The sequence below is a fragment of the Vicugna pacos genome, chromosome X (genome assembly GCF_048564905.1).
Source record: "Vicugna pacos chromosome X, VicPac4, whole genome shotgun sequence".
NCBI lineage: Eukaryota > Metazoa > Chordata > Mammalia > Artiodactyla > Camelidae > Vicugna > Vicugna pacos.
Window position 1 is genome coordinate 110,852,353 of NC_133023.1, and position 24,628 is coordinate 110,876,980.

General features: G+C 43.5%; 2 protein-coding genes across 2 annotated transcripts; one reads left to right on the top strand and one right to left on the bottom strand.

The window, feature by feature from the left end:
- Positions 1-12,520: 12,520 nt before the first annotated feature.
- Positions 12,521-14,466, bottom strand: LOC140692021 (histone H2B type F-M-like). The gene has a single exon (XM_072956699.1). It carries the CDS (start codon positions 14,455-14,457, stop codon positions 14,029-14,031), a length of 429 nt encoding a protein of 142 aa, XP_072812800.1. The 5' UTR covers positions 14,458-14,466; the 3' UTR covers positions 12,521-14,028.
- A 4,222-nt stretch (positions 14,467-18,688) lies between these two features.
- Positions 18,689-24,413, top strand: LOC140691813 (histone H2B type W-T-like). The gene is made up of 4 exons (XM_072955948.1): positions 18,689-18,693; positions 21,865-22,064; positions 22,452-22,902; positions 23,567-24,413. The coding sequence occupies exons 1-4, from the start codon at positions 18,689-18,691 to the stop codon at positions 23,568-23,570; spliced, it is 660 nt and encodes a 219-aa protein (XP_072812049.1). The 3' UTR covers positions 23,571-24,413.
- The last annotated feature ends 215 nt before the right edge of the window (positions 24,414-24,628 follow it).

Sequence of the window (24,628 nt, forward strand, 5' to 3'; positions counted from 1 at the left end):
CTAATCAGAATGACAGTAGCATTGCATCAACAAACACGATCTTGAGCTTTCATTTGTGGCCTCTGTGTTCCCAATAACATCTTTGATTTCTGAGCATTTTAGGCAACATGACATATATCAAATATTCACTTAAGCCATCTTAGCAACTTTCGAAATTAACATGATTTTTAATGTTTCGTTTGCTCATATAAGTCACAGTAATAGATTTTCCACTATTAGATCACGCTAGAATTCTGGGAAGGAAATCCCTTCCTCCCGGGTAGGTTTCCTTGGCCATTATTTAGGTCCTTTCCTATGTAGACTCATGAGCACAATCACCAGTATGATAGAGCTCTGATTTATCGTGACGTCTGCTTCCTTGGTCCCTTGCTTCCTTCAACTGTCCCCTAAGCCATACTGTGTCTTGGGAGCGTCACTTTCCCAGAAGCAGCCCAGGCCCAGCACTTAGCTGGGCCCTGCACTGTGGTTTAAGGCAAAACAGGGGCTAGGGGAGTGGGCTTGACCTAATAAGTAACCTTTCTTTCAGCTGTTCCTATCTGAGTCTCCAACGCTCTGTACTCCTCAGATTTGAGGCACAGCTGTGCTGTGAAGGCAGCTGTGCTCAACCCCACTTGCTCCCAACAAGGGAAGTTCTGCATTCCAAGCATTCCTCGACCCCTGTTTCTTGACCACTCCAGGACCAACAACTGGAATGTACTGAGAATGTCCTCCAAAGCTCATTTATAGTTTGTTTATTCCTTACTCCATCCTCATGGAGAGGCTGGCTACTCCTCCCTGGTCGAACTCCACCCTCACTCAGGGGAGCTGCAGATCATGGCCCAGCAGGTGTGTGAGCCTTGCAAAAAGCCCTGATGTGTGAGCCTGCTTGGCCTCTTCATAGGCAAGGGGATCGTACATTCTCTTGTCCAATCCATGCAGACCCTTTGAAGAGTGAAAGGGCCACTGTGAATAATTGTGCTGGGACAACAGCAAAACCAGGGTGTGTGGATACCATTTAAGGGGAAAAGAAGTGGGGAAAGGGTAAGGATATCTCTTGGGGCTTGGGAATTTGCAGGGCGCAAAGGTTAGTGGGAATATGAGAGTGCACCATCCTTTTCATGATTTGTTCTCTTCAGAGTTCTGGTGCCTTTGTTTTCTGGAGACAGTGTCGAGAGGCTGCATGAACAGGGGAAAGAGACACAGCATGGGGATAGTGTCCGTTTGGGTCCTGTAACTGCTGTGAGCTAGTGAGACGAGGCTTTACAGCCCGAGTGATTAAGGACAGGATTTGCAGTCGGATTAGACCTGGGTTCACACTCTAGCCGTGTCTTCTTACGTGCTGTGGTGCTTTGGGTAAGCGACTTGACCTCTCTGAGCCCCAGTTTCCCCCTCTGTAGAATAGGACCTACAAGACTGTTGCGAGGATTCGGTGAGATAATACAGACAGAGGGCCCAAGGAAAGGAGGCTATGATTATTCTCAGTGCTGAGATTCATGCTGTCAGGCAACTCGAGGGGTGGGGGTGCAATTTGGTGCCCGACAGCTGTATGGACATGCTCTCCTGGCTGCCTTGGCCCGATCTGTTTGCTTAGGGCTGACAATGAGATAAGGGTGGATGACCTTTCCCTCCGGAGCCTCCCATTAGTGAGGCTGCAGAGATAACGCGGCTCTGAGTTGCGATGGGAAGTTGCTAGGAAGCAGTTGGGAAGTGCCTTGCTCCCTTGCTGGCTTTGGGCATTGCTGACTCAGGGCTTTGTGGGCCAGCTGTTCCTCCGCACTCCCATGAAACCCCGGCCCCTCACCCTCTCCCTATCTGAATCCTATTCACGTTTCAAGTCTTGGCTCAAATCCTGCCTCCTCTGTGAGGATGACTTGACCATCCCAGCTTACAGTGACTTGCTCTTCTGGAGCCTCAGGACCCTCCATTGTAAAATAGACATACTCTTAGTACTGCCCCTGCAGAAGGGCTGTGACCAGCACTGAATGGGAGAATAGACGTAGCATGCCAGGTGCAGTGTCTGGTATAAGCCTACGGTGAGTTCCCTGCCTCTTTCCCCTCCTACTCTCTGAACCCCCACGATGCACACTTTGCGGTCTTGATCAGGTGCAGCCTTCTACTGGCAATCGTTCAGGAGTATGACTGTGCTAGCTCCCCGCTCAACTGTCATGTCGTGGAGGTCGGGGTCCACATTTTATCCCTCCTTACCTTTGAGTATCCAGCTCTACACCAATCACCATAGTAACCACTTTAAACTGGGCACTTTGTGATTCTATGTGTCAGACACACTGCAGCATATGTTATACATATGGGTCTAGTCTTTACTCTTTGCCCCTATATTTTCTTCCCAGGACAGGCAAGCATAATTATCCCTGTCAAGGAGAGTGAGACTCAGAGAGGTTGCGTTGACTACCAACCAAGCTTGCATGGCTGAGTAAGTGGCCTAGCCAGGAATCACATGCGTTTGTCTTCAACGCTAGATTCAGATTCAATGAATAGGTCTGAATGAGTGAGATGGGCAAGAGGATGGACAGGAGTTGAACCCAGAATAGGAGTGCCTGCACCCTTCTCGGACTTTATAGAGGGAACCTGCTTGAGTAAATCCTGTAGGTCATAAAGATCTGGGATTCAGGGGATCCCCAAGCTTAGTTAAGGATACAGTGCCACTCGGACAGGAGAAAAGGGGAGAGGATGATGATGAGTCAAGCTACACCACAGGGTAGTTTGTTTTAACATTTTTCTTTATTGAGTTACAGTCATTTTACAGTGCTGTGTCAAATTCCAGTGTAGAGCACAATTTTTCAGTTATACATGAACATACATACATTCACTGTCACATTCTCTTTCGCTGTGAGCCACCACAAGATCCTGTATATATTTCCCTGTGCTACACAGTACAGTCTTGTTTATCTATTCTACATTTTGAAATCCCAATCTGTCCCTTTCCACCCCGCGTCCCCCTGGCAACCACAAGTTTCTATTCTATGTCTATGAGACTCTTTCTGTTTTGTACTGATTTTTTTTGTTGTTTTCTTTTCTAAGAGTCCGCATATGAGCGACCTCATACGGTAATTTTCTTTCTCTTTCTGGCTTACTTCACTTAGAATGACATTCTCCAGTAACATCCATGTTGCTGCAAATGGCGTTACGTTGTCAGTTTTTATGGCTGAATTGTATTCCACTGTATAAATATATCACATCTTTATCCAGTCATCTGTTGATGGACATTTAGGTTGTTTCCATGTCTTGGCTATTGTAAAACCACAGGGTAATTATCCCAGGGAATTCCTTTCTGGCTCCAAGATCCCAAAAATCTGCATTTGAGGACCCACCCACTGGCCATTCTCAAGGTGAATTGTAGAATAAGCACGAGTCGAACAGACCTCCTTTGAAGAGAATTATTTACCTAGAAAGGTTTGAATTTCCTTGGAGTCTAGGCTGGGCTTTTCACTCAAATAGGTCCTTGGTCAAATCCAGGACAGAATATCAAGTCTGCAATGTAGGATGAAGTGCGGAGATACCCTCTGCTGTGCTGTTGTATCTGGTGCAGTGATAGGGAGGGCAGAGGGAATTTGACAGTTGATTCAGCAGACACCAAGGCTCCTATGGCCTGAGAGTGGCCTGGGAACCCACGGTAATGACCTCACAGGCTAGAAGGCTGCTAACCCTAGCCAAACGCTGTGCCCAAACCTCTGTCCCTGGGCCTGAGCAAATCAGGGTGGTGGGACTGTGCTCCGCGAGGCTATGCCTGGGTTCAGTAGAGGTAGGTCTCCTACAGGTAAGAGAATTAGGGGTTTATGAGCTGTCTCCTTGGTCCCCCCAGATCTTCCAGAAGCCTCACTGACTCAGACCAGAGGGAAAACCCTTCTCTGGCCGAGCTCCAGAATTCCCAGCTGTCCGGCTGCCCTGGCTCCCAAGGATTTGAATTTGGGAATCCTCAGCGAGGGAGCGGGGAACATCCTGGCTCTCCCACTTGTCTCAACTGGCCTGCCACAGGAGCTTCCCAACACACTCTCTGCTTCCACTCACAGGTACCCTCCCCCCTGCTCAATTCAGGGAGGCGTCATGGTACAAGGAGCGAGAATCCGGGCTCGGGTGTCCGGTAGAGCTGAGGTCTAATCCCGCCTCACCTGCTTCCTGAGCGGCGTGATGCATGGCAGTTGACTCGACATTCTACCGTAGCGTATTTTTTGGCCATTGGCATTAGAATCAGTCCTTAACTCACAGGGTGTTAGAGATCCGCTAAGGAGGTTATCATCTGCCCCCTCCCAATTTCCCAAAAGTGGTGAAAAGCGAAATATTAGAAACTCAACAAAACGGTCATATCTGTGTGGAACCATCCATGTAAACTGTACAACATAACAGAATATGTTGTTGTTGTTGTTGTTCTGGGCAACGGGATAAAATTGGTGACTGCTTGTTAATATAGAAGAAAACAGACAAACCAACCTTGTATTGCCACTTATGAGTAATTTCTAGTTCACCAACCTCAGATTTTAGCCATCCTACCCTCACAAAGGTTGAGGAAATATCATGTTAGGGTTTACAGCACAGCCTGCGTTCATCTATTCATTTACTCAACTAACATTTACTGAATATCGAATACATCAGGCACTGCTAGGTGCTGGGAATCACGGATGCATAAGCCGAGGGCCCATAAACTGGTTACAGTCTAATGAGAGGAGGTAGATACCTTAGACATATATTTATACCATGTTAAGGGTTTTGAAAGAGATGTGCACACGTTATTTGGGGAGCCTAGAGGACAGGGATCCAACCCAGCCAGGGGGTAGTCAGGAAACTCTTTCTGGGAGAAGTACAGACTAAGATATGTGTGTTTATGTACCAGTGTTTCCACTGTTCTGCATCTTCACTACGATGTGTCCGGGTGTGTGTCTGGAATCTAGGGAATCAAGGCGATCTTCCATCCAGAAAATTACCAACCATTTCTTCTTAGAATATGATTCTTTCCCACTATCTCCTTCACAGAGTCCCACGAGCAACATTTTCTATGCTTCTGATCCGTGCCTTACGTCTCTTGACCTTTCTTTCTTCCTTCCTTCTCCTTATCTTTCTAGGAGGCAGTCTTCATAATCTCCTTCATCTGTCTTCCAGTATGCTAATTCTCTATCTAGGTGAGTCTAATTGGTTATTTTCAATTATATTAACTGTTTCTTTCACATGTTCTGTTTTTCGCCCTCAGGAATTTTACTCCATTCTTTGTAGTACTTGGTTGTTTCTCCCTTTCAATGGTTTATATCCTCCCACTAGCTTAAACATGTTAATCGCATTTGCAATACTTTGCTAAGTCTTTGGAGGCATCTATACATATTTTGCTTTTTTTAAAATTGTGAGCATGTTTGGGAAGTCTTTATCTCTGGGAACCTTCTTAAAGCCTCGGTTAAGGGAGGGCTCCTCCAGTAAGGATGTGACTGGCATGTGACTGATGTCTGGGCTTCCCCCAGAATTACTTGAGCTGTATTGATTGTAACAATTGGAACTCTCAAGCTACCTGAGGGCAGAACTGTGATTTCAAAATTTCAGAGCAGCCTTTTCACCCACATCAGACCCAGGTTAGAGAGATACACGTTTCCTTGTATCTCCTTTCGTCCTAGGAAAAAGGCCGAATTTTGACTGAGAGAGTTTTCATTCAAGCGCCTGGGATTGATACAGGGGTCTCAGTTGCCTATTAATCTCTGGCTCTTTTGCAGCTCATCCAAGGATTTAAAATAATGTTTATGATCATTTTGTTTCAAGTATCTATATCTAGTTGAAATGGGAGGTTTTCCACTAGTCTACTGCCACTAGTGTCCAAATAAGAGAAGTAAGTGTCCTTGAGAAGTCTAAACCAGATTAGGGTCACGCTGTAGTGTTCAGCCGACTTCTAAGCTACTCTGCAAGGTTTGAGACAACTTACATTCACATGTCTCCCGCCTTGAAGGGGCTGGTTGCAGGGCTGCCTTCAGCTGGGCTCCTGTCCTATCCCACTGAGTCTCACAGTCTCTTCATATGCTGTCTCCAGTAGGACAGGCAGACTTCCTACCTGGCAGATCAGGGCTCTCAAGGAAGAAGGCAGAGTCTATCTTAAAGATTGGATCTGTAATCGCCATAACATCATTTCCACTATGCTCCATTGCTCAAAGCAATCACATGCCTGCCCAGAGTCAAGAGCGTGGGAAAAGAGACAGGGCCAACCACTTGGAGGAGTGTCAAAAATTGAGGCGCCTTCCTGAACCTGACACACAGCGCCAGGCAGCGCATATGTCTCAAGATGCTACTTGGCGCCTCACACTGGGTATGCCCATATAACAAAGTCCTTGGTTCCCAGGTCCAGAGTGGTAAACTCTGGAAAAGTTTTCCACTTGACTTGCCCCTAGTAAGGTTACCCAGCCCATGTAGTGGATCTCTCTGATCCAGGGCAGAGCTTTCACACCAAGGAAGCATGAAGTTTCTAACCTTTGCACACATCTTCTCTCACTTGTTGGTCTCTGGACATAGACACACAGACGCACAGAAAGACACAAAGAAGTGTATGTTGAGTGCAAACTAGGTTGAAGGAACTTCACCAGAACTTGGTACCAGTATCTGATTTTCCTGCCTCGAGACCACCAAGTTTGCCATATTCAGCGTGGTCCTCTTCTTTCAGGGATCCCCAAACTCCAGGCACTTCAATTGCAATCCATACCTCTCCGTCATGTCTGTAATACTACATACCCACAGAGTCATATGGGGTAGGCTTGAGGTCAGAGAAAGAACTTAGGGAGAAGGGAAGCGGAAGCAGAAGTGACCGCCAACGTCTGCCGTGCCATGCTGGAGATGGAGGGAGAGGTAGGAGAAGCAAATCAAGGTTGCATTTCCTTTTATTTTCAACCACTTCCTGTCAAGTAAGGTTCTTCATTGAAGCACAGATTGTAGGAGCCTCTGATAAGGTCTGGCAATGAAAGGCTTTTAACAGACGCTGGAGTGAGGTTCCAGAGATCACCGAGGTTCCTGGTGTCAAATCTAGCCAGTAGCTAGTCACCTGTTCTAAGGCCCTTTACCTCTCTGGGAATCTCCAATCGGGGAAAAGTCACCGAGTTCCAAGAAGGAACACAATTCACTATGCTAGTCCAATTGTGATAAGCAGCATAGTACTTATGAACGTGATTCGTCCATAAAACAGAATTCCCAATGGTCCATGTAAAACACCTGAATAAGCATCATGCCCTCCCAAAGTCAAATAGTATTTGAGTAACCCCAGCACCCAAGACCTGACACTGTCCACCACTGCCCCTCTGTAGGAAGGTGTTGCAAGCTCAGCAGTTACATTATGGATAGCTTTTAGGATTTCAGAAGAATCCTAATGCAGCAGCAGAGGCCATGAGGGTGGCACTGGCCATGTCACAAACCCAGCTGGCAAGGACTGGATTCATGGCCTGCTAACGGGGAATTTGGGTGCTTTCATGTCCCGCTAATGTCCACCAGTGATTCTAGATTTTTTAAACGTCCTTCAATAAGGAGAAAACATAAATGAATAGGCTTTCAAGGTTACTCTTCCGCTACTCCATACTCATTCTCTTCTAGTCCAGGAGTGACAGGAGGATGAGAACCACTATGCATCACGAAGCAGGACCAGGCAATTACATTGGCCCCTGTCCTGGAAGCTGGGTGTTCTCTCTGCCAAGACATCCTGGTGACCATTTGTCAGGCTGATTGCTTGGAGGAGGAAAAACACTTTTTCCAATAGCTAGAGAAAGCTGACACGGTCAGACTAGGGAAATTGTTTTAATAATCTTGAAGGGCAAGGTATCCCACCCCTAACCCTCCCCGCAATCTCCCAGGCCGAACATAGAAGAAAGACTCCTTATGATTCAGCCGAGGACAACTGTTGACACTTTCAGTCAATGGCTGTACCTCAGGGGTTGCAGTGTTTTCTTTGGCTGAGCTGGTTAAGAGTGGCGCATGGGCTGCTGTGATTGGAGGAACAGTAATCAGATTATTTCATTTCTCTCTCATGTCCTGCCTTGCTTGCTCTCTCTTTTTTCCTGAGCCTGTGGGGTTCTGGAAATGATTAAGTAGGCTTTCTCTTTCGTCTCTCCTAGATGGTGCTGTCCCTCCTCTCAGGTCCTGAAGAAAAGGTTTGATTTCTGTAGTTTGTCCATATTTTGTCTCATTGTTTGGCTGAGAGTCACATCCTTTTCAGGGCTCTCCAGCCTGATCAATAGGGACATTTACACCTGCTTTAAAAACTATAAAAGGAAGAGGAAATAAAACTGAATAAATATTGGCGTTTGCAGCAAAAATAGTGCATTCATAGGGAACAATGAAAGAGTATCTTGTCTCTTCACAAAGATGGAAACTCAGGAATTTTGTTAAAAAATGAATAAAATTATTCACGGTTCAAGTAACTGAGGTAAATTGCATGAGAAGGGTCACCTTATTTTCCCATGAGTGGTCACCAGTGTCCTCTCCCTTTTTTCTTTGTGAGTATGCAAAAGCATGGCTTATGATCCAACATCGGTATTGACACACAGAGAAGAGGCCTGTAAACTGTTTATTTTGAAGTGGTGTGATATGAACCGTACCAGGGGCCATGAAGAAAGAGAGGAAGGCTACGTGAAAAGTCACACAAACACCGTGAAGATCAGGAGGAGCATTCAGATGGCACAGAGATACATGATAAGTAATACATGCTGCTTTAATCCACTACGTTTTGAGGTGGTTTACCAGGCAGCAATAGCTAAAACATGGTACACGATTTAAAAAACTCAAAGCTTTCTGGATTGCTCAGGGAATTGGAGGCTTTGATGAATCCGAAAATCTCTTCAAGTAAGACTTCCCGTCCATAGTCGATGCTTGTATGTGTTGCAAGACTTTAAACCTGGAACTACTCCTCCTGGTAAACATGACACCAGCATTTAAGTGTGAGAGGAATCAGTGTCCTCTTCTACTGGAAGAATCAGGAGATCTGCTCACTCAAAATTCGTATCTCCTGCGGGTTGCATTCTTTTCCCCTAAAACTCACACGCTGAAGTCCTAAACCTTACTACCTCATACACGATCTGCTATGGAGATAGGATCTTTATTGGCAGAATCAAGGGAACATATACGCATTACATGGGCCCTAATGCAAAATGACTTGTGCCCATATATAGAGGGGCAATGGGGACACCGAGACTCGCACGGAGGCGGGAAAATGGGAACCGGTACAGGGAGGTCTCTGCCATCTCTACAAGCCAAGGAGAGAGGCCTGGAACAGGTGCTTTCTTCACATGAGGCTGAAGGCAACAAACAGGCTGACTCCTTGATTTGGACCTCCAGCCTCCGGATGCAGGAGACCTTAGTTTCATTTTGTTCGAAAAAGCCAAGCTCTGGCATTTTGCACATCAGCAAAGTGTATATTTTGTAGGCAGCAAAGAGAACAGTCTTAAGTGATTCCCATGAGAATCATACAGTCAATCAAGCAAAGAAACAAAGAGCAGCCAAATAATCGTACCTGATACCCGCTCAAGGCTGAGTATCCCAGCAAGGCACTTGCTTGTTCAGCCCAGGAAAGCGGCTTGCACATCGGACCAATGGCTGTGGCTCTCCGGTGCCGGTCTCTCATTGGCTGACTCCGAGCCGAGTGGTGTTTCAGCTTCTCTGATTGGACCTCGCATCAGCCGAGCCTCATATCACGAAGGTTTGCGGTTTCAATAGCAGAAGAGTAAAGCCTGGGAAAGAGTTGCAGGAGGCGTCCTGAACAAGTCTGCGTAGTACCTTCCGTTAGAAAGTTAAGTTTCTTCCGGGTACATTCGCGTCTGTGACAGAATTTTCTCCTTGAACTTTTTGATTTAGTTATTCGTTTGCTGTGATCGGATCCAAGCCATAAGCGAATTCCATAATGTGGGTAATGGAGAAAAGAGTTCGAATGGCATATATCGGTCCTATCAATACTGTAATCCATGCGTTGATCTTTATAATTTGTTGATTAAGCTGCGATTCCTTTCGCTCAAGTTCACCTTTGCATAAACAACAGCGTTAGATCGCGACTGTGCTCTGGGTGCCCTGCTTTCCGATTCACCCACTGAAGGGAATAATCACGATCCCGCGTTCCCCATCCCCATCTTCACACACATACACAAAATTCCATTTTTCCTTTACTTTCTCGATTTGATAGGTGCCACTCAACCTTGCACCTTCAGTCTTCACTCTCCAGACCCATTATGCAGCAATTATGCCGTGTTTCACTAACGCTCTTATTTCTGAATTTACAAACATATCCCCCTCAAAGCAAGATTACAGTACCCTGATGTGTTAGATTTCTTAGAGTTACTTCTTACGTGATAAGATAGCTTAGGGAGCAGCATGCAAAAATGACTGGTGGTACATCTTAGCGTCATATTGAAAAAAATAACTTGGATTTTGAAGCCACAACCATTAGCACGATAGAAATTTAGTGATTTTTCTGAAGTCAGCTCCTTTCTATCTAATCCACACGTATTTCTCGGAAAGTGCATTTGGCTCTGGAAGGTGATTTGACTTCAAAATTTTACTCAATGTGTATACCAATTTAGAGTTGCTACACAAAAATGTAAGCTCTTGATTTTGCAGTAGATTTTAATGACAACTTGTGCAGTAAGCTTTTTTTTTTTTTTTACCAAATCCTTTTATGTGAATTTTCAAGTTTTCAGATTACAATAAGTAATGAACCACATGAGGGGGCTATTTGCCTTAATCACGCTTCTCTTGACCTCAACGAGAGCTCTGGATGTAACATTGGCCGCCTTCAAGCTTGCAATAGTTTGTGAAATCCCACTAGTGTCCTGTCCTGCACCCTATTTTATGCTTGAGCTCTGTCCAAGGTCGAATACTTTGTGTTTGGTCTCTCTGAGAAATGGGCCCAAGAAATGTATTGAATTTCCTAGTTCAAATAGCTATGTCTCCTTATCTTGTTGAGAGAGAGAGAGAGACATCGATTACAAGTTTACATCCTAGTCAAAAAGGTTATAACTGCGTCTTATTTTTTTTACATTTTTTTATTGAGTGATAGACATTTTACAATGTTGTGTCAAATTCTAGTGTAGAGCACAATTTTTCAGTTATACACAAACATATATATATATATATATATTCATTGTCACATTTTATTTTTCCGCTATGAGGTACCACAAGATCTTGTAAATATTTCCCTGAAGTATACAGTATAATTTTTTTTATCTATTCTGCATTTTAAAATCTCAGTCTGTCCCTTCCCATGCTTCGCCCCTTTGGTAAACACAAGATTGTATTTTATGTCTAAGAGTCTCTTTCTGTTTTGTATTAATCTTTGTTTTCTTTTTTAGATTCCGCATATGAGCGATCTCATATGGTATTTTTCTTCCTCACTCTGTCTTACTTCACTTAACTACATCTTATTTTAAAGCCCAAATGAAACACTTAACTGTCATGATGAAATACTGGGCTTTTGGGCAAACCGTGCTACATTGCAAAGGACTGAAATCCCACAGTGTATTCTCTCTCCACAGATTCTGCAAGCTAGAAATCTGTCTAAGAAGAAAAGTAATAGAAAACCGGCAACTTCTTTGAAATTCAGCAATACATTTATAGAAAAATGACACCAATGAAAATGGAAAAGGAATCTTCATGGGCCATGAAGAAAAAACGATGGAAAAGAAAATATATGCATCCAAACATGAGTATGACCATTCAAACCACTGGAGGGCAAAGGGGACATATTTCTTCTGATGTTGCTCCTAATCCTGCTCTAAATTGATATCAACGCTGAACACAGGATCCGCCTGGATTCACGTCCTGAAATCCCCAGGGTTCAATCTAAGTAAGGAACCAAAAAGAACAGGCAAATTGTCACAGATCCCCCACCACCTTAATCCCTAGGCTGATTTTTATAGAAAGGGTGTGATGTGTTCAGCTCTGCTCACTGGACCACACTTTGAGCCAATGACTGTGGCTCACAGGCTGCCAGTCCCCCATTGTCTGGAACAGCGGAGCCAGGAGCTTGAGCTGCTCTCACTGGACACTCTTCAATGGATCTAAAATTGCCGGTCAGGAAAAATGTGTGTTTTAAAATATCAAAAGATTGTTCTGCCTGAGAAGAATTGACTGGCTACCTCCGAAAGGACTTGAAAAGTAATTTCAAACACCAGGGACTTAGAAAAGTCAAATGTGTCTGAATACTTCTGTTTTGCAATTTCTGTACTGACCACCAGTCCCAATTTGTATAGTTCAATGTATGCTTAAACTGGGATACTTTGAAAAATATAACAGGGGTAGTTGATGGCTGTGTCTGCTCCTTCGCTTCATCTATCTAGTGCATAGCACACACAAAATTCTTCTGAAATTGTCCATAGTGCACTCGCGGGAGAAGGAGAAGGAAATGGGAAATGAAAGTGATACAAAGCTAATTTCAGCCTCACAGAACGCCATAAATGCTGACCTAGAGAAAGCACTAAATCTGGGTTCAAGAAAAAGTTGGATTTCTGTAGTTTCTCTAGGTTTTAGCTCATGATTTGACTGAGAGTGATGTTCTGCACAGCTTCCTACATCCAAATCAAAAGGTACTGAAAAGTTTCTTAAAAAAAACATATTTATTGAAGCATAGTTGTGACAATATTATATATTGGTTTTGGATTTACAACATAGTGATTTAACAGTTTTATAGATGACACTGTGTTTAAAATTTCTGCAAAATAATGACAATATTTCCCTGTGCTGTTCAGCTTTTCCTTGTCGTGCAATTACAAGGTGCAAAACGAGCCCTTTAAAATATGATGACACCCTGAGTTCTAATGAAAACCCACAGTAAGTTTCAAAGGATTGAAATCCCAGAGTGGGTGCTCCCTCCACCAATGTAGGAAGCTAGAAATTAAATTAAAAGGAAAGGAATTGGAAAATCACTGAGTACTTTGAAATTCAGCAACATTCCTACAGAGAAACGAAAGAAAAAGAAGACAATGCACCAGGAAGAAAACATAATGCATATTAAATTAAATTAATATCATCATAGGCATGAACACTGAAATCACCTGAGGTCGAGGAAGGAGGCATCTTAGTTTGCTTAACTGGCCAACATCCCCCTCTTATTTTGATGCCAGGAGATAGAGACATGTCTCACTACCAGATCGGGAGGCCTAGACTTAAATCCCCATGGTTAAATGCAAGTCGTTGAAGGAAAACCTTCAGGGACACTATCACACCTCCTTCTCCCTTAATCTGCAGGCCGAGTATGACAGGAAGCCTCTTATAAGTTCGGTCCTGGTCACCCCACCACACTTTGGGCCAATTGCTGTGGCCCCAAGTGGTGCGAGTCCCTCACTGGCTGCTGCTACTGGAGACTGTGGTTGCAGCCGGTCTCATCGGACGCTCCCAGCATCCGTGCAAAATTGCAGTTCAGTCAAGACTTTTACTTCGAAAGTGAAAAGTTACAGGCTGCAGAAAAATAGACTCAGATCATTATAAATTAGGTAGAAGAGAAATTTCCAAAGGTATGGCGCTTGAGTCACCCAGTGAGTCTAGAAAATTTGCTTTATCTCTTTTGGCAGTGTGTTTGGGTCCTATAATGTCATGTACTGAATGGCATTGAGATTTGAAATATGTTGAAGGAGTGTGAAAGGGCAAGTTTGATTTTTGTATCTGCTACTGTAGTTTGTCTGTCCCTATTTCACACATTAAAAATCCCGGATGATACTGCTATATCCACGGGGAAGAATGACAACATAAAAAGGCAAATTAAGTTGTTAGGGAGATAACTTTGGCAGTAAAGATCCCTAAAAAGGCTGACCTAGAAATATAACTAATAGAAACGACCATTTCGGAAGGGAGGACGTGCAGTATGGTGAAGAAAAATGCACGGATTTCCATGGAACCCATGGCTCTACAGACGTACACTCAAGTGGAGTTGATAAGGTTCATAATGTTTCCCTCAGGGAAGAAACGCTTTAAAGATGGTCAGAGTGTCACTGGTCGACAAACCAGAGTGGCTCGGACTCGTCAGCGCTACAGGTCTTTTCCTGCCTAGTGAGTGGCTCTGAAAAGAGCCTTTGGTTTGTGATGCTCAGGTGGTCCTGAGGCAGCTCATTCGCATAAGATGTACTTGATGAGAGCGTTAGTGCCCTCGGACACGGCAGACTTGCCGAACTTCCCAGGCAGCAGCAGGCACACCGAGCTCTGGATGTCTTCGTAGGTGATGGTGACGCGGTTTTTGGAGCGGGCCAGGCGCGCGGCCTCGCTGGCGATGCGCTCGAAGATGTCCTTAACGAACGAATCCATGACGCTCACGGCCTCCCGCGAGAGGCTCAGGCCTGTGTGCACCCGCTTCAGCACCCTGCGGAAGTAAGTGGCGAAACTGGCGAAGCTGTCTGCTGGGCGGCGGCGGCGGCGTTGGCGGCGCACGGGTGTCTCCTGCTTCGGCGTCTTCTGCTCTGGGCTCTTGGACTCGGCTTCTTTGCGCTCCTCGGTGTCCACGAGCTCCTCCGAAGTGCGGGAAGACCACGGCTCAGCCATGTCGGAGTGTCTCGCCTTCCCCACAGCTCAGAAGGAAAGGCAGAGGCAGCTGCGAGGACCGGCTTATAAAGGCTGCCTTGCCTGACGTCACGGCCAATCTGCAGATCTGATTGGGTAGGATGCGGGGCAGGGAGCCGTGTCGCTAAGGCAGGCCATGTCACGTGTCCTTAGATGCCCCGCGGCTTGGCCGCACATCAACCAGTCCGAGTGGCAATCTGGTGACCTTTAAACTTTCCGTGACCCCCACCAGGTGACCTGTAAACTTTCCATGACCTCCACCAGAAAAGCTTTGCAACCCGCAAGGTCGTGTCGGAAAAGGTCATCCGTTCCCCTCAGCTGCTTTATGCCTGCCAGTTATGCGTGAGAAGTTTGCAAAGAGGTCACCCACCTCTCCTACGCGGAAGAAAACTCACTTTGATCTCTCTGAGAGGGTCTGACCTCCGCAACCCAAGTGCGCGCCGCCTCAGAACGACTGGCCCCCTGGGGGCCGTTTGACTTGCGCCCAGAAGCTGCTCTTTCGCGGCTGAGTGCGCGGCGTGGCTTGAGGAGGAGCCGTCCGACTCGGTGAGCGGAGGGCGCCTCAAAATCGTAGACACGACTGAGCAGCTCTAACCTGCAATTCTTATCAAAACCTTCAGTGAATCAGAAGAAAGAGAATGGCAAAACCGCATTCTCCACAGACGGTACCCTACAAAAGTGGGATAGCTGCACAGAAATATTAAAAATATTTAACATTCACCAAATTTTAAATCGTTTTTTAAACATTCCTTAGGTTCACCCCAAATACCACACACACTTGCATTGATAAAGAAACCTAAGAGCTGTTAGTTCAAAAGCATGATTTCCCTAATTCGCTAAAAAATCAACTTAGGTGGAAGATTGGAATCGATAAATGGAAATAGATTAAAATCAAAAGCGTATTTCTATCAAGGATACCTGACAATAGAGACAAAAGCATTTTAAAAATGTGTTTCCATACCAACAAATCGCCGAAATTGAGACAGAAAAGGGCTTAAGAGGAATGGCCAAAAACGGGGTCATCAACGTGGTCTCACCTGAAGTGGTCAGGATTCCAAATGTATTCCCATTTGGCATTTATGGGAATTTTACTTCTCATAAAATGGTTCCAAGATGAAGGGGGAAAAGCTCATTTTTATTACCGGAGAACATTGCGTGATGATGAAACCAGTCAAACCTTGGTATTCTTGATTTTTGAAGAGTCCCATTTACCAGTGTGAATACAAAAGTCCCACCTGATGTATTACTATTTAAAGCTTTCCCTTTGTAGGATGCAATTTACAAGAGACATATAGCATATAATCTCTGAAATCGTATCGTTAACTTAACCATGATTAAATCAAGGTAGCACACAAACAAAGAACAGGGAAGGAGTTCCTACAGTGTACTCCACCGTCTCCAAGGCTGAAACTCCCAGGAATGCTCTCATTGGTTCATCCTTGGTCACTTTCCCACACTTTGGGCCAAAGTTGTGGCTTAGAAGCTACCAGTCCACCACTGGTTGAATCAGTGCAGAATAGGACCTGAGCTGTTCTCACTGGGTATTTGCATCATCCAAGTGATGCATAACTGCAGTGTTTAGCTGTGTCTTGTTTACTTGATTATTCAGAGGAACTGTAATCATTACTGTAAACTTTTGTATACAGCCATTGCTTTACATTTGCCTTTATTTGCTACTTTATTCTATTACCATTCCTATCTGCATCTCATATTATCTGTTGTGACCTTTTTCCATCTTCCTAAGTTACATTCTTTAGAAGTTCCTTTAACATGGTGTCAGCTGGTGTAAACACAGTAAGATATCATTTTTCTCAAAACTCTTTATTTCTGAGTTAAGATCTTGAGGGAAACCAGCCTTGATACGGGGCTAATTTTGCGGGAGTGTTGATCAGAATTAACATCTGAGGATGGGATGAGCCATATAGTTATACTTTCTCCTTGATCAGACATTGGATGTGACCATCTTGGGAAGTCCCTGACCTTGGGCACATTAGCTCTCCAAAGCTGAGGAAATACCCGAAAGGGCCAATGGCTGAGGACTGGCAACTGACTGTACTCTCAGCAGCCAGTGGAGCAATTCTTCCCTTGAATGTGGTTTGGGCAGTCCATCTTCGTGTGTAGCACAGCTTCATTATTAAATGATACTTTGGCTAGATACGCCACACTAGGATGACAGGTACTTTGCCTCAGCACTTGCTTTGGGCTTGAATTTATTAAGAAAAAGAGGCCTGCTGTCCCACTATTTGGTATTCTTTTTTTAGCCATCGTGTCTTTTTGTCAGCTATTTTGATCTCTAGGGTTACCTTTGCTGTTTACTCTGATGTGTCAGGTCTGCTTCCTGAATGGAGGAACTTACGGCTTTCCCCAGTTCTGGGAAATCATCAATCATTTTTCTTTCATATTATTTCCCCCCTAGTTACCCAATTTTATGCTCCTGGAATGCCTATGCGATACTTAATACCTACTTATTTCATTCTTAAGTCTCTTTGCACCACTTTAATCCTTTTTTTCCTTTTACTTTCTGTGAAGAATTCTGTATTATTTCTATTATTTTTTCTGTCTTCTACTTCACCAATCTTCTATCCAGCTATATCTCATTGGTTCTGTAAAATTTCTTTAATCTTTTTTTCTAGTGGTTATGATTTTTAGTTTAGAAAATTCATCTAACACTTTGTTGATAATTAGCTATTTCTACCTCATATTTTATATATCTCATCATTTATATAAACATGCTAAATATACTTCTTAAGATTAGCATTTGGTACTAATTCTTCATTTCCATCTGGGTGTATTGTTTGCTTTTGCTGAGAGTGGCTTTTTTTTTTTTTTTTGGATGATGTGTCTGTATATAGGAACTTAATCCGTAAGAATCTTGAAAAAGCCTCAATTAAGGTTAAAGCCCTCCAGAATGGATTAGATTTGCGTTTTCCTTATGTGTGGGTTGTGACTAGATATTATTTGGGCCATGCTGATAGTGTTGATTTGAACCCCAGAGTTACATGAGGGAACTCTTGCGATTGCAAATTCTCAAGGAGAAACTTCTCTCATCCTTGCCGGAGCTAAGACTTGGAATAGAATTTTTCGTGGCATCTCTTTTTCCCAATAGAAAAGGTTCAGCTTTCACCAAGGGGGTAGTCATTCAATCATCTGCAATTATACCAAAGTCTGTTAGTTTCTGCCGCTGAATGCATAGCTGGCCATTTAATGTTATGGGTTTTATCTTGTCAGAGCCCTGCGGTTAGAGTTTTGTTTTGTTTTGTTTTGTTTTTAAACTGACCATTCAAATAGCCTGAGTTAAAATATGGAGACTAAGTCAAGGAAAATCATTTTAATGCTATTAATTTGTATTATTCTCTGACTTGGTGAAACTGACAGGAGATATGTCCACTGACAGATCTGGATTCGTATTTTTATGATCATGATTAAATGCATACAACTAATCAAAGAAAGAAAGAAACAGCAGGTAATGTATGATACCGGCTTCTCCCTCAGTCTCAAAGACTGAGTATCCAGTAAGACTCGTCACTTCAGTTTGAGTCACCTGATTGATCATCCACTGGGCCAAAGGCTGTGACTCAGTGGCTGCATATCCATGATGGGTAAATTCAGAGCTAAATGAGGGTTGAGCTACTTTGATTAGATGCTTCATCAGCCTCACGAAGCCATTGTTGATATCGTGAATGTTTACGTTTTCAAACAGAATAGATTACAAACATGGAAGGGGTAGATTCAGATTAATCTGAACGACTCAGAGTAGCAACTCCAGTTCCTTGGGAGCCTGGAATGGGTATTTTTTCCTTGAACTTTTAAATATTTTAAATTTCTGTACCATAGTTAGGTTTTCTCTTACGTTTTCCAATAAATTCTATAACAAAGGTAATGTTGAGTAGATTTGACTGTGATATGTTTGCTATATTAATACTGTTTTCCAGGGCTGTTGCTTATAATTTGTAATTGAGGTAGTAAGCTTGTTTCTCCCAATTAGTCTTTTTTTATCGAGACATAATTGACACATAACATTATATTAGTTTCAAGTGTACAACATAATAATTCAATATATGTATATATAGTTTGAAATGATTACCCCTATAATTCTAGTTTCCATCCACCACCAGACACAGATACAAATTTTTTTTTCCTCTCATGAGAACTTTTAAGAACTGCTTTCTTAGCAACACTCAGATATACAATACAGTATTTAACTATAGCCACTATGTCGTATGTTAGATCCCTGGGACTTCTTTATTTTAAAATTGGAAGTTTGAACCTTGCTTCAATTAGTCTTTACTGTTAACCATACCGTTAGAGAATAATTGCGCATCAGGTCCCCTTTACCTTCAATCACCCTCTGAGTAAATGATCAAATGTACCCACTTCACCTTCCAGTCTTCACATCAAAACTCATTTTCCTCTCTCTCTCCTAGATTTCATATCAGTCATTCACCCCTGCACTCCCAGTCTTCGCTGTCTGTATGGTACACTTTAAATGTTGTTTCACTAATACTTTAATTCGATTTCTGAAATTTTAGGTGCAAAACACACAAAAAAACTATAAAAATGTCCTAAAGGACTCATTTTCTTAAAAATAAGTTCTCACATAAAACAATATGCAGGAGACTCGTAGGCAAGATCCAGGTTGCCAAAACGTGTACGTCATATGGACAAACACTGGGATTTTGAAATAGCAGTAATGAACATGATGGAAATGAAAGGACTTGTGAAATGCTGTGCATTCAAATTGGTTCACAGTTCCATCTTTGAAAATGAGCATGATTTCCAAAGAGCCTTTGGCTCTCAAAGTTTTGTTCCCTATCTGTATGGCAATCTTGGAGGACTATTCAGAGGGAATTACTTGTAGTTGATTTCACGATCATTTTTCCTAGTCTCCTTGGGAAGAAGATCTTTTTTTTTCAAATTCTTTACTGACATTTTTCTAATATTTCAGAATAATTTTAGCTAATGACCCTCATGAGGAGAGTGAATTTATCCTAAATCCTTACTCTAATGATCCCAAGGAGAACTCTGGAAGTACAGTAGCTCATCAGAGATCTTCCACATTGGACAGAACAAGAAACAAACAGGTTTGTACACAGTCCTGGATCAGGAATTGCTTTCCTTCATGCCTGCACTACTTAGTAAAGCAATTTGAGTACCCTGCCCTGCGCACACCCTTTCTCTTGAGTTAGTGCAGTCCTGCCAAAGATAAATAGATTTGCCTCTCTTAGCGTTTCCTATCCCTCTTCTGATGGGCTCAAGGAAAGTTTTGATTTTGCAGATTATCCAGACTGTGTCTCTATGTTTGGCTCAAAGTGATATTCTTCACAGGGGAAATTACAAGTTAATTTAAAAGTACAAAGACCATTCTTTAAAATATTGAACTAATAAGGGGTTTAAAGAAAATCATCAACAATTTCTAAGAGTTGAAATCACAGAGTTATCTTCCCTCTTCACAGAGGTAGGAAGCTAGAAATGAGAAAAAAAGTTTTTAATAAATTAAACAATGAATAGTCTGAGTACAAAGAGGATGAATGAGGTCATCTTTTTTCTCTTAATTGGAAATATGGAATAATCCATATTCCAAATTGGAATAATCAGTATGATGGAAGAGGCAGCATATGTGCCGATCCACAGTTCAGATTTCACATTACATGTAAGTTGAAGTGTACCCTCCTGAAGTTCTTATATTGAAGTCCTAACCCCCAGTACCTCAGATATAATCTTGTTTGGAGATAAGATCATTAATGTGGAAATCAAAATAAATCTGATATTGAGATCAGTTTCTGGTAGAGTTTGTTTTAACATTTACTCATTTGATGCATTCCCCTTTCTGTCCATCTGTATGTCTGTGTCTCTATGTCCAGGGACTCGGGGGTGGGAGGGAATGTCTACAATGGTCAGAAAACTCATGCCACTAGAGTGAAAACTCTGCCCTGGATTATAGGGATTCACTGCATGCCTGCGGTCACCCATATAGCAGAGAATAAAGTGGGAAAGTATTCCATGGATTAACACTGTGGTGCAAGGATACCAGGACTTTGTGCTACGGATATATCATGTGTGTAGCACCCAGCAGCATCTCGAGAAGCATGCGTTGTATGATGCCTTTCATTGACTTCACAAAGGCTGCTTGTTCCTGGACGCTTCTCCAACGGAAAAGTCCTGTCTGTTTTCCCCTCTTTTTGACTCTGGTAGACCTGTAATGTCTTTGATCAATGGAGTATGGGAGAAGTGACGTTACGTCCATTACAGAACTAATCCTTAAGAGGACACATAACTTCTGCCTTGCTGCTTGAGAGTTCTGAGCCGACAAGTAAAAAGTCTGCCTATCCTGCTGGACACACCCATGGAGAGGTACCTCCAGGGCACCAGTATGAGGGTCAGTTGTCTCTTAGGTTGCAGAGTAGTTTAATGGGTCACTTGCCCTTCTAATTTGGTCAATAAGTGGAAAAGAAAATGAGAAAATTTTCCATTTAAAACATGAAAAATAACTTGACAAAAGTATTCATATATAGTAATTAAAGCGCTCAGCTATGCGTGAAAAGTGACAGACATCAGTAGTCCACTGAGACCTTTAATAAATGTAGTTACTGGAATGACTGCACCGTTAATGAAAAGCAGGACTTTTCTTAGTGGAAATGGCAGATGCCCCCTACCCCCAAAGAATTCCACTCCAGGTCCTTGATTTTGGGTGAGGGAAAACAATCTGCTTAAGAATTTGTAATCACAACAGCGTCCTCCAAAAACGTTAGGGTTCATATTATCATCGTCATCACAGTCCAAATAATTGCCTGTTGCAAACTTTCTTCCATGGCTTTGTCTTCATATAATAGTTACTAGTAATAAAAAACAGAACCTTTCCTTTCATGACGGGAACTACCTTATTAGAGGTAGAATTAACCGTTCATTTCTTGAAGGTCCCGCAGGACACTTGGGAGCATGAGCATTAGGATCATAGCTCATTGAAGACTTCTAGTTCTTCAGTTATTCCTAAGTCCTCTTTGGTTCAATATCTGTAATTTATTTCTCTATAAAGACGTTAAAGATATGTTTTGCTTGAATTCTTACTGATTTTTGAAAGGAATATATTTTTAATTTTTTAAAAAGTTCCCTTTAATTGACTATTTTCCTCTCACTCTAAAGGTTTCTAAGGAATTACAAACAATAGGTCCTTTCAACTGAGAGCGCATAGTTTTTTCAACAAATCAACTATGTGTGGTATTTGGGGGGAACGTAGGGAATGTTTAAAAAACGATTAAAAATTTGGCAAATACTAAATATTTTTAATATTTCTGTACAGGTATCCCACTTTTGTAGGGTTCCGTCTGTGGAGAATGCGGTTTTGCCATTCTCTTTCTTCTGATTCACTGAAGGTTTTGATAAGAATTGCAGGTTAGAGCTGCTCAGTCGTGTCTACGATTTTGAGGCGCCCTCCGCTCACCGAGTCGGACGGCTCCTCCTCAAGCCACGCCGCGCACTCAGCCGCGAAAGAGCAGCTTCTGGGCGCAAGTCAAACGGCCCCCAGGGGGCCAGTCGTTCTGAGGCGGCACGCGCTTGGGTTGCGGAGGTCAGACCCTCTCAGAGAGATCAAAGTGAGTTTTCTTCCGCGTAGGAGAGGTGGGTGACCTCTTTGCAAACTTCTCACGCATAACTGGCAGGCATAAAGCAGCTGAGGGGAACGGATGACCTTTTCCGACACGACCTTGCGGGTTGCAAAGCTTTTCTGGTGGAGGTCATGGAAAGTTTACAGGTCACCTGGTGGGGGTCACGGAAAGTTTAAAGGTCACCAGATTGCCACTCGGACTGGTTGATGTGCGGCCAAGCCGCGGGGCATCTAAGGACACGTGACATGGCCTGCCTTAGCGACACGGCTCCCTGCCCCGCATCCTACCCAATCAGATCTGCAGATTGGCCGTGACGTCAGGCAAGGCAGCCTTTATAAGCCGGTCCTCGCAGTTGCCTTTGCCTTTCCTTCTGAGCTGTGGGGAAGGCGAGCGACTCCAACATAGCTGAGCCGTGGTCTTCCCGCACTTCGGAGGAGATCGTGGACACTGAGGAGCGCAAAGAAGCCGAGTCCAAGAGCCCAGAGCAGAAGATGCCGAAGCAGAAGACGCCGAAGCAGGAGACACCCGTGCGCCGCCAACACCGCCGCCGCCGCCCAGCAGACAGCTTCGCCAGTTTCGCCTCTTACTTCGGCAGGGTGCTGAAGCGGGTGCACACAGGCCTGAGCCTCTCGCAGGAGGCCGTGAGCGTCATGGATTCGTTCGTTAAGGACATCTTCGAGCGCATCGCCAGCGAGGCCGCGCGCCTGGCCCGCTCCCAAAACCGCGTCACCATCACCTACGAAGACATCCAGACCTCGGTGTGCCTGCTGCTGCCCGGGGAGATTGGCGAGTGCGCCATGTCCGAGGGCACCAAGGCTGTCATCAGGTACACCATGTGCGAATAAGCTGCCTCAGGACCACCTGAGCATCACAAGCCAAAGGCTCTTTTCAGAGCCACTCACTTGGCACGAAAAGACCAGTAGCACTGAAGAGTCCCATCCACTCTGGTTTGTCAACCTGTGCCACCCTGTCCATCTTTAAAGCGTTTCTTCCCTGAGGGAAACATTATGAACCTTATCAACTCCACTTGAGTGTACGTCTGTAGAGCCATGGGTTCCATGGAAACCCGTGCAACTTTCTTCACCATACTGCACGTCCTCCCTTCCGAAATGGTCGTTTCTATTAGTTATATCTCTAGGTCAGCCTTTTTAGGGATCTTTACTGCCAAAGTTATCTCCCTAACAACTTAATTTGCCTTTTTATGTTGTCATTCTTCCCCGTGGATGTAGCAGTATCATCCGGGATTTTTAATGTGTGAAATAGGGACAGACAAATTACAGTAGCAGATACAAAAATCAAACTTGCCCTTTCACACTCCTTCAACATATTTCAAATCTCAATGCCATTCAATACATAAAATAATAGGACCCAAACATACCGTAAAAAGAGATAAAGCAAATTTTCTAGACTCACTGGGTGACTCAAGAGCCATACCTTTGGAAATTTCTCTTCTACCTAATTTATAATGATCTGATTCTATTTTTCTGCAGCTAACTTTTCACTTTTGAAGCAAAAGTCTTGATTGAACTGCAATTTTGCACGGATGCTGGGAGTATCTGATGAGACCAGCTGCAACTGCAGTCTCCACTAGCAGCAGCCAGTGAGGGACTCGCACCCCTTGGGGGCACAGCAATTGGCCCAAAGTATGGTGAGGAGACCAGGACCGAATGTTTAAGAGGCTTCCTGTGATACTCAGCCTGCAAATTTAGGGGGAAGGTGGTGTGATACTGTGCCTGGAGTTTTTCCTTCAACTAATTGCTTTTAACCATGGTGATTTAAGTATAGGCCTCCTGATCTGGTAGTGAGACGTGTCTACGTCCTGGCATCAAAATAAGAGGGGGATGTTGGGCATCAAGAGAACGAGATGCCTCCTTCCTCGACCTCACGTGATTTCAGTGTTAATGCCTATGATGGTATTAATTTAATTTAATATCCATTATTTTTATTCTTGGTGCATTGTCTTCTTTTTCTTTCATTTCTCTGTAGGTATGTTGCTGAATTTTGAAGTACTCAGTGATTTTCCAATTCCTTTCCTTTTAATTTAATTTCTAGCTTCCTACATTGGTAGAGGGAGCCCCCACTGTGGGATTTCAATCCTTTGAAATTTACTGTGATTTACATTAGAACTCAGGTTTTCATCATATATTAAAGGGCTCATTTTGCAGCTTGTAATTGCACAAGAAGGAAATGCTGAACAGCACAGGGAAATATTGCCATTATTTTGTAGAAATTTTAAACAGAATGTCATCTATAAAACTGTTGAATCTCTATGTTGTGCATCCAAAACTAATATATAATATTCTCACAACTATACTTTAATAAATGAATTAAAATACTTTTCAGTACCCGTTGATTTGGATGAAGGAAACTGTATAGAACGTGAGTCTGAGGCAAACCATGAGATAAAAGCAAGAGAAACTACTGAAATCCAACTTTTCCTTGAACTCAGGTTTAGTGCTTTCTGTAGGTCAGCATTTATAGAGTTCTGTAAGGTTGAAATTAGCTTTGTATCATTTTCATTTCCCATTTTCTTCTCCTCCCACGAGTGCACT